The 10,357-nt window shown below is 47.9% G+C and overlaps 1 protein-coding gene across 9 annotated transcripts in view; it reads left to right on the plus strand.

Moving 5' to 3' along the window:
• The window catches only part of fbrsl1 (fibrosin-like 1), a 267,107-nt gene extending 258,470 nt beyond the window's left edge, over positions 1 to 8,637 (plus strand). For 5 of the 9 annotated variants that reach the window (XM_041936625.1, XM_041936617.1, XM_041936620.1 and 2 more), the window contains 8 exons: positions 1,005 to 1,076; positions 1,380 to 1,409; positions 1,692 to 1,763; positions 2,513 to 2,645; positions 3,347 to 3,430; positions 4,571 to 4,654; positions 5,480 to 5,756; positions 6,149 to 8,637. In XM_041936625.1, coding sequence (XP_041792559.1) covers positions 1,005 to 1,076; positions 1,380 to 1,409; positions 1,692 to 1,763; positions 2,513 to 2,645; positions 3,347 to 3,430; positions 4,571 to 4,654; positions 5,480 to 5,756; positions 6,149 to 7,448 — 2,052 coding nt within the window. In that variant the 3' untranslated portion in view covers positions 7,449 to 8,637. The remainder of the gene's footprint in view (positions 1 to 1,004; positions 1,077 to 1,379; positions 1,410 to 1,691; positions 1,764 to 2,512; positions 2,646 to 3,346; positions 3,431 to 4,570; positions 4,655 to 5,479; positions 5,757 to 6,148) is intronic. The other 4 variants (XM_041936619.1, XM_041936624.1, XM_041936626.1 and 1 more) reach the window with 4 other exon arrangements.
• The last annotated feature ends 1,720 nt before the right edge of the window (positions 8,638 to 10,357 follow it).

Genomic DNA, 10,357 nt, shown 5'->3' on the forward strand with positions numbered 1-10,357 from the left:
ATCCCATTTAATTCCATAAATCCATCTATAATACTCTGTCGGACTTGAGCGGACCTGAACCGGGGTCAGAGCTGCGTGCTGACCCGAGCCGTGACGGGCCATGCCAAAGATAAGAAGGCAACGTCTGTCTGCTTGGGAGAGCGAAGGAGAGAAGATGCAGGGCCTTTGGGGAATGCGAGGGACGTGAAGGGGGTGGGAGGATGTGAGGCTGTCTGGCAGATGCCCAGCGGCTGTGACCCGGTGTAAGCCACCAATCAAAGCTGGCCTAAATCCGCTGGCCCTATTCCCGGGGGGCTCTGTCATGGAGGGACCCTTTTGTCAAAGGCCCCTCCAGATGGTTCAAGGAACACTCTTTTGCGTCCAAAGCCCCTACTATGTATTCTTGGAGAGGAGCATGTCGGGGACGGCTCGGGATGTGTGTTTGTTTACGGGGGCTGGTGACCCAGGTCACGCAGCGGGAGCCTCCCATCCCTGATGTACAGTAGGGACGGATTAATAAGGCTGATCTGGGCACTTGCGCTCTAAAGACTTACAGAAGAGATCGGAGAGATCAGAGATGTGTTACTCTGGCATGGCCTGCAGCATCATTGCAGTTTTATCCACTGACGTCAGCCATATAGTAGCAGTCGCTGAGGATTAGTGCGCTATAGTGCGACTGAAGGAGGATATAAGGTTAGAGTGATGCTGGCATCATAAGCTCGAGGATCTTCTAGGGGTTTCAAAATAGAGCTTCTCATGTGTCCGTCACACCAGCATTGAGTTGTGATGCTGTGTACATGCATTGTATGTGAGGACATGAAACGAAGGAATAGCAGAGTTATTATAATGCAAGGTGGAAAATTACAATTAAACAAAGCTGTTCCCTGTTATACTGAGGTATATGAGGTCAAATTCCTCCTAATGTGTTGTGTACGCTGTGGTTTCTTTCTTTCTGTAACCTGTAAATGTAACTAGCTCTGGTTGATCGCCATGTATCTCTTTCCCTTTGTCTCTCTCTCTGTCAGGCATCCAATCCCATCGACGTAGCGGCACGTCCTGGAGCAGTACCTCACACACTCCTGCAGAAGGATCCACGGGTAAGCATCAGGCCGATCGCATCCGAACCTGTCTGCCTCTGCTCTGCTCCTCCTGGTGAAAGCCACACATGCGCCTTACATACAGAATGTGTCTGGCAGGGATGTGAATGCATGTATTTGCATTAACATCTTTTCAGGCAAAGCATTGCTCCTCATGCATCTCTATGGCCACAGAAGTAAGGACATGCATTTCAGTGTGAACTGAGCCATCCAGTACTGGCCATTTCTGAGCTCTGCAGAACTGCACATTTTGGCTACTTATCTCTGTTGGTGGTGATAATGATTGTCTGTTTGTCCATACAGATAACAGATCCATTCAGGACATCTGTTAGGGTAAGTAGTTCCTCCCTCTGGCCAGGCCACAAAGTCTCAAACTGCAAATTCTTCATTAATTCCTGATCAAGGAATTGCAGGGTTTTGGCTGCATTTAAGGTTAGCTTTGAGGTCTCTATTGGGCTAAAGTCAGGGTTAGATTTTCTTCATCCGTTGCCTGGTTGAAAATTCTGACGAGTTCCCACTTTGTAGTTTGGCCAGAAAATCTCAATGCCAGAATCCATTTTTAGCTCCCTATATCAAAGCCAGCAGGCTAACCTCAGTTTCTCTCTAAATTTTTAGAAACCTGGCAAGTGGTGCGCAGTGCATGTCCAGATCGCATGGCAGATCTACCACCACCAGCAGAAAATGAAGGTGCGTGAGATGGATAATGATGTCTTGCAGGAATCTTGCTGTCAAACCAGATGCGGTATATTGGTAATGGCGTAGGTCGGGCCGGCCATGTCATACTTAGATCTTTACCAGTAAAATAATCTATAATCATGTTACTGGAGTCCATGTGGGTGGGAAAAGGCAGATTACAAAAAAGAAACAGAAGGCTGTAGAGGTTAATAGCGGTAAGAAATCCAACAAAAATTGTGTCTCCTCTTGTTCACTTAGGAGGTTACACTTCCCAAACTTGAGGCCCTGTGTGTGGCTCGCTCCGCCCACAGAGAAAGCAGCAGACCACATCGCATTTATAGCACTCGTGACTTGGTAGTTGAAATAATAATTGTATTAATCAAAATGCAACATGTGACCAAGACAAAAAAAATGCTTGTCTGCGATACTGCTCTCACTGACAGAGGATGGTGTGGCCTCGCCATTGAGATCCTCTGCTAATGCCAGCGGCCCAGTGGTGTCAGTTCTTCCTTGGCCCTGAACCCCGTTACCAAGGATTTAGTGTCCCTAATCAGCTTACATATATTTGTTATAACACAGTTGGCCAGAATTGGCGACATGGAGCCTTTGTTGATGTATCTGTTTTCCTCTGATTTCTCACCCAGTCTAACCGCGGGTAAATCCCTCTCGCTCTGCCGTTGGAAATGTTTGGTACTGTTGTCTATCGACCTAATTTTCTTTGTCTGTCTCCCTCTCCTTTTCTCCGCCTCTCTCGACCACAGCAAATGCAGCTGGATCCTCACAAACTAGACATGAATGGGAAGCTGGACCTGTTCAGTCGACCCCCAGCGCCAGGAGTCTTCCCAGGGTTCCCGTACCCTCATGACCTGGCACGACCCCTCTTCTCTTCCACAGGTCAGTGGGGTCTCCCAGTAGCCAGTGCAGGGGGATGAACGGCACCCTGCAAGACAAATCATTCAAAACACTCAAATGATCCCGATCTCAAAGCCGTGCGGTGCCAGTTTTGTCTTTATGCAGATGAGCATTTATAGCCACATTTCCAAATTGTTCCTGCACCACTGTAATGAAATGGCATAATTTTTTTCTCTCCTCTCATGTAATGTTCACTTAATTATAGTGCTTTTGTAGCAACTGTTTTGCCAGTAAATGGAGTCAGATATGTCTATGAATATGGATGACTCTCGGTTAGGTAATTGACTGATTTGCCCTGCGTTGGAGGGCAACAGAGAGGCGAACGGCCTTTGACTGGTAATTATGCGGTGGTGTGTCAGAGGCACTCCTGTAATTGGTTCTTTCATTAACAATTCATGGAATATGGGTGATGGTAGCAGTGTTTTGTGAAAGAGAAACCTCAACAAGCAACTATAGATTCACACACAAACATGCAATAGCTGAAATAAAAGCAAATTGTCAATCACTAATTTGCTCGATGGCACTACTCAGCCACCTCTAGCCTGCGTGTATGTTCAACAGGTGTGTGATGCTGTTGCAGAAAAGTAGCTTAATTTGCTCACATTTGCATTTTTAGGCCTGGCTAACCACAGGGGTCAGAACTGGATAAGAATAACTCTGTTATGTCCTCTCCTCTCTGATAGGCTCCGGCCACCCAGCCCCCTCTCCGTACGGCCCCGCCCCCCACCCCAGCGGCTTCCTGCCTCCTAGCCATTTGGCAGGTAAGTGTAAGTAACCCCATGTTCAATTTTTTTTACACATTTATCTCCTCCTCTTTCTCTCCCTCTCCCTCTCTCTCTTGCGCTCATGTTTTAAGCACATTACGAGCCACCAGGGTGTGTGATTTGAAGCCCACCATAGAATCAGACCGGACGATCGGTAACAATGTCCTCAGTAACTCTGTCTGGGGTTATGAAAGGCGGAGCTAGCCTATCATAACCCGCCATTATCAGCCATTTGCTTGGACAACCAGTGCGACAGCATATATGACACTATTTTCTATATGCTTTCGAAGTTGATTTTCAATTTTTCGGCGTTATGGAAGGTCGTTCATGTTGTTGGGTTTATTTGTGCATTTGATTATTTTATGATGCATTCATTTGTTTTACCACCATTCTGTCTGAGACACTGTTTGGGTTCAGAGTGGTAAGTTGATTTCATGGAATAAGCCCTTGAGTCAATCCATTTTGTGCTTATGAATACATGGTGCACTGAGGAGGAAGATTTAGCAAACAGTTTTTTTCCTGTCCGGGGAATTCATGCGTGAGGCAGAGGAGATTTCTCAATTGTTGTCTTTTCTGATATATTAACAAGCCCCAGAGCTGAAAATCCTTAAACCCTAATCTGTTGATAAGTTCTGCGTTTCCTGATGGATTCTGCTGAATTAAAATGGGACTGCAAATTAACAGTTGATGAATGTTGTTCACTGACTTCTCTGGGTAAATATTTGGACTATTCCCATAAATTTGGAGGCTCTACTCTGCGTCGGTGGAGCCCATCAGACGCAGATTCTCCAGTTAAATCATTGCGGCCTGTCTAGCCTAATTTTTACAGCCTCGAGTAACCCCTGCCCTACCACAGTCTATTTTCATCTCAGCTCCAGCAACTCCAAACTAATTTCCCCACCAAGCAGCGTTGTTCCACCAGCCCCAGCAGGGTCAGAGACACTCCACTCCAGTTAGTGGCGGTGAATCCAGCATCTGAGCGACCTGGCTGCTGCAGGATTACCAGGCAGAGAGCTAGGGCGGCAGCGCTAAAAAAAACCACAGCTCGCTTGTAAGAGAAAAGCCGAGTGGAACGGGTTGGTGTTGGGGTGAGCACCGCTAGCCAGCCCCCCCTTTTGCTAATCCCTGTTTGGCATTTTACAGATCCTTTCAGTCGCTCCAGTTCCTTTGGCGGCCTCGGCAACCTTTCAAGCAGTGCCTTCGGAGGATTAGGCAACCCCTCGCTTGGTAAGCGCTGGCCCCCCCTCTCCTCCTCCACCGCTCCCCCCTTCAATCTGGCCCCTGTGGCCAGTAACAGAACAGAGCAGGGCAGCGTTAGACCACAGGGAGAGCCAGGAGGGGAGGAAAAAAAAAAAACCAAGACACTTAGCTCTAGTTTCTGTGTCAAAACAGCCATAGCCCAGGGAAGCCCAACCAGGCAGTACAACACACCACAGCAAACCTCCTCCCTGCCTCCACTTCATCCACCAACCATGTCCCCAACAGCCTGGCTTTAATCTGGCTGCGCTGCTGCCAACAGGCACTCTCAGGTCCGCTGTTTGGTGGCAGTTCATCAATTAATTATTTGACAAGCCCCTTCTGCACCACCATGGAGGGCTTCCCCCCCCCCCCCCCCCCCCCCCCCCCCCCTGCATCCTTCTCTCTATGCCTTTCTCTCTTTCTCTTCATCCCTCCTATTTTTGTGTGCCAAATCGGTCACCCTGTTGTGAAAATGGATGTGATTGGAATAGACATGCTGTGGAATGCTAAGGTCTCCCTTGGCTTTTCACAGCTCTCAAGTCTAGAGGGCAAGTGAGTCTCCCCTGTTCATCCAGTTCAAGAAAGGGAGGGGGGGAGCACTTAAGTCCAAAAGCAAATGAGTAGAGTTTTTTCTCTGGTGGGGGGAGCCATTAACCTCTAACTCTTTCAAACAGCTTCAGTGAGAGAACCTCCAGAGACAAAGACAAAAGCAGCTTTTGTTGTCGAGTCTTTCTCATCTTATGTGTCCTCAAGAAGGTTTTGTGCTCAATTAACTTACAGTGGGTCCCACGCATGTCTCCCCCTTCCCTCCAGGGTCCAACAATATGTTTGGCACCAAGGAGGGACCAGGAGGACTGCCCACGTTTGGCAGCCCCCACCACGACACCTGGAACAGACTTCGACGCACCCCGCCGTCCTTCCCCACCCCGCCACAGTGGCCCAAAACCGCAGACGCTGAGAGGAGCAGCTCAGCCAACAGCCATGAGAGAGAGAGGGAGAGAGAACGGGAAAGAGAAAGAGAGAGGGAGAGGGAGCGGGAACGAGAGAAAAGAGACGCGTCCATCGGTAAAGAGGAGAAGGATAAAGACAGGTCAGTTTGAAATGTTTAATGTCCTGTCATTTAGGTATTATTTGGAGGATATTCGCAATTTTATCACAGTTCAGTACTTGACCCAGGACTTTGCCGTATTGTTTCAAAGCTTATGTGATTTCCCCAAGAGGATAACTTCTCTCCACCCTCCAAATAATGATCCCTTTTCTACCCAGCTTTACCACATATACAAGACGATCAAATTATCTTTGGACAAAATGAAAACAGTGGTAATTCTCCAGTTCATTTGTAATATCTGTGTGTCTGAAACTGAAATAAATAGAATTCATTGATCCAACAATGAAACAGGTACAAACCAAACAGCTACGACCCTCCTACATGATGCTTGTTTTAGCTGCCACTGATGAAACTGTTTTATTGTGTCATTCCAGGGATTCTGTGGACCGCAACCGCCACTCCAACCGTTCATCTCCAGCCTCTGCACCCGTCAGCTACCAGATCAGCAGCCTGATTCGCTCCAACAGCCAGAACTCTTGTGATTCGGGTCGACATCACAGTGGCAGTGTAGACCGGGTCCGTGAGGAGAAGGACCTGCTGGAGCGCCACAGAGAGTCTTCCACGCTGGCTGACGTGAAGGTGAAGGAGAGCCGCTCGCCCGGCAAGGAGATGCTAGAGAGGAGATCCTCGGAAGACTCCATCAAACCCGCTCAGCGTTCTCCATCTCCGTACTCCAAGGCAGTGATCAATGAGCAGGGCCTGAAGATGGCAGGCGGGCCCCCGCCTACACTCAAGGACAGCGAGAGGAAAGAGCCCCCACCTGCAGAGCTCCTCCACAAGGTTAAAAATGACATGAAGATTAAGGAGGAGAGGAAGGAGGAGCAGGAGGTCATGGTGGTGAGTTCCGAGCCAGCCCCCCAACCGCCAGCACAAGCTCTTCCTCCTCACATCAGCCAACCTGTAAACCCGCACCACCACCACCCACCTTTGTCCCAGCAGCCCCCTCTTCCCTCACCACGTGGCAGTGACATTCCTGCACCTGGCCTGCATGGTGTCCCCATGGCACACTCCCTGCCCCTCTCCATGAGTGCCATGCCCCAGATGGGCAGCCTCAATGTGTTAGACCGGGCTCGCATGGCTCCTTTCATGGGAGTGAGCCCCCTGGCAGGACGAGAGCGCCTGCCCCACCCTGCCTTCCCGTGGGACCCACTTAGAGAGGCCTACCGCAGCCTGGACCTGCAGCGGCGCATGGACTTCCAGCTCCGGGCCGAGCAAGGACATCGCTTCCCGAGTGTGTACGAACAGGAGCGAGCCTACCGCGAAAGAGAGGCTCATGACTACTCTCACCACGAGCACCTGATGGAGGTGCGCAGGGAGCACGAGAGGATGAGGCAGCAGGCAGAGGAGCGAGAGCGCCTCCACCTGAGGGAGGAGCTGGACAGAGCGCGCCTCCATCAGCTGCACCAGTCCCCCATGGAGGGCCATCTACCCCACATGCCCCCCTTTATGCCCCACCTAGGTGGCATGCCATACCCTAGACTCAGCCCCTCCACGGGACACAATGGCCCTCTGAACAGAACACCCCCTACTGCCGCACTCAGTGCGCCTCCGCCCCTCGTGCCAGCCGGCAGTGCCAGGCCAGCCTCACCCAGGAGGACTACCCCACTCACCACCACCCAGGACCCACGGGACTACTCCCCATCTCGCAACCCCAAAGAGGTAGAGGCTCGGTAGCTTCTTAGAAAAGTGCACAAAATCATACTAGACGCACTCACAAGCCCCACTCCCCCAGTCTGAAATGTTTTTCTGAACAAAATGCACTGCTCTTCACCAGAGAAGAGCAAATCTCCCTAAGGGAAAGGGTATGATTGTACAAAGTAAAGGTGTGTAAGGCTGATTAAGCACATGCCATGACTTTATTTTTAGTGGACTGGAGGTTGAATAATGTCGGTAAAGAGAACACAAAAATGTGTATGTTTATATCCAATTTAAATATTTGATAATTATTAATATATTAATCAAATACCTTTTTTCAGCTTTGTGCGAAAAGAGAGGTCCTGAAATGAGTTTGTACATTTCCTATCCTTGTTCCATGTATAGATATCATTTCTATGAATTTTATGTATTTTGTGCGTTCGTCACGCCTTTTACAATATTTATCCCAGTTGATTGTGAGACATATCCATTATGACCCACTGTAAAGACTGGATTTTGGTTTCAACCTTCAGTAATTTAACCTCATGGTACCAGGATATCCTCAACGATGACAATGTACAATGTTACATTACCAATTTGTTTTGTTCATTCGTTTTGCCTTTGAGATATGCAGATAAATATATATTATGAGGTCTTTGTTCAGTCTCTGTAAAGAAAACTGATGTAAATAACTTTGTTGATATTCCTTCGCTGCAAAATGACTGTGTAAATTTATTAGTCTTTTTAACCATTTCTAGAAAAACAAAATTAAATGAAACATGGGGAATCGCTTCCCAGTTGAATATCACGGCAACAGACAAGCCTGGCCAATTGACGGGAAGTACGACAGGAGGGTGTTGTAAGGGGCCCTACAAGGATCAACTGCAATCTATGCAAAGCAGCACACAGCACCCTAATGAAGAGTTCACATGGAGGGAGCAGACGATACTGGTGAAATGGAGAGAAACTTGGATTAACACATGTTTATATTATCAGTGAAATAATGATGGAAAGACTTCCAAGTCACAAACTGGACCAGCCCTGGACAGAAAAGAAGGACACTTTTTAGTGGGCGGCGAAAGGACTTTCTCTGTCAACCTTGTGGTGTTGTGCAGTTGTTTTTCTTAGACTCTTGTATACAAAACAAGTAGAGTTTTAGGCGTGCAAAAAAATGAAAATGAACATTCTTGGTTTAAAATGTACGGAATAAAGTTTGGACCTAATGTCATACGTTGGTTGCCTGTCTTTCATCCCGGTACTCGTTGTCAGCGCAGACCAGAAGAACTGAATGTGTCTGAAAGCCAAACCTACTGAGTGGAATGTTGATGTGAGCTTGATGGGTTTGCCAATAGCGCCCGTGCCTTGGTTTTCAGCGTTTAGAGTATTTGCTCATCTCATATCAAGCTATTACTTTAAAATCATAAAGGCAACAGACTTGGCCGGCAGAGTAGCCAAAGCCATCAGATCATTTGACCGTAATCCGTCAAACATGGGCTGCAGAGCTCTTCAGAGGGGATCGATGAGATTGGGCCTCGGCAATACAGGGAGGGACTAATAGGACATTGATTTTGTATGAAAGCAGGTTTTGAGTGTTTGTGTTGCAGGTAACCGGTATTGACTGGCAGCCCAGCGGCATATTGACCCGCGGTCTGGACTCATTAAGAGGAGCAATGCCTGGGAGGCAGGCTATCGGATGGTGGAGGAGAGGCTCCTCTTTCTCCTCATACGCCTCCTCTCCTCATGCACACCACTCATCTGCTTTTCTAATGAGGCCGGAAGGCGCTCTGGAGTGGGCCGCGGAGGGAGCCCTGAGGCGCCCCATCCTGTTATCGACAAGACCTCGGCTGCGCTTGCCGCCTGTCCAGAGACGGCCAATTCATCCTGATAATGCCCCGACTACTCATCTTGCTGCTGTGTGCCGCGAGGCCCGCCAATCCTGTCCCATGGTATCAGCCCGTAATGACAGCGTGGATCAAACCGTGGCCAGGTCATTAGGGGATGTTATTGAAAATCAATGGCGCTCCTGTGTCTCACACACTCCAGCAGGGTTTTTTAAAAGGGCTCCTTGAAAAGACTGTTTGCCAGAACGGGGCTGGCGTATTGGGAAGACTTAAATCACTATCACTTTCAATTTAGGCTCCCAGTAATTGAGCCACATATTCCTCCGACGGGTAGCATCTGTCAGTGACCAGCCTCACTTTAGCACCGTGTGCTTTTAGTCCTAATCATCTAGTCAACAACAGGTGCTTAACCCCTGTACTTGTTACCACATAGTGATTTTTCGTGTAACTATTATTTACCAAGCAACCTTTGGTAGAAGAAAAACACACATCGTACATTTTCCCCCGACTCAATCACTCTGTCCTGTGCTCTATCCATTTTACGGCTGAGTGTGGAACGGCCCTCCGGAGATGAAAAGCTCCATCAATTTCACTCATCGTCTGGCAAGGTCAATTTATTTCGGCACACAGTCCATCATCAGATAGGAATCAATTGACACATTGCCTAGCATATCCAACCCAAGGTGGGTTATTACAGCTTCTGCAATTGTCAGCTCTTTTCCAGAGCCATTCTTCACGCATCCAGCCCTTTTTTTTTTTTTTTTTTTTTTTTTGCTTGGATTGTTTAGGATTTTCTGTATTTACTTGTTCATAATTTGGAACACATTTCCTATTTGATGGAACATTGTTTAAATGACAGGGATTCATACAACAGCTTGTCACAAAAAGACGACTAATACAAGATTGTGGGGTTTTTTTTGTTTTTTTTTTAGACATTTCTCCACTATAATCCCAATTAATAGGATACGGTGGTATCTGAGGTAAGACATTGTTTTATTGTTCTACTAATCCTCTTCATTTATCTGTGAGAAACCTCAATGCTGAGGGTTTGGGATTGAATTTTCATGGTCTCAAATACCTCCAAAAAGTACTTGGCACAGAGCTCAC

This window comes from Chelmon rostratus, chromosome 5 (assembly GCF_017976325.1).
Source record: "Chelmon rostratus isolate fCheRos1 chromosome 5, fCheRos1.pri, whole genome shotgun sequence".
In the NCBI taxonomy this organism is placed as follows: Eukaryota; Metazoa; Chordata; class Actinopteri; order Chaetodontiformes; family Chaetodontidae; genus Chelmon; species Chelmon rostratus.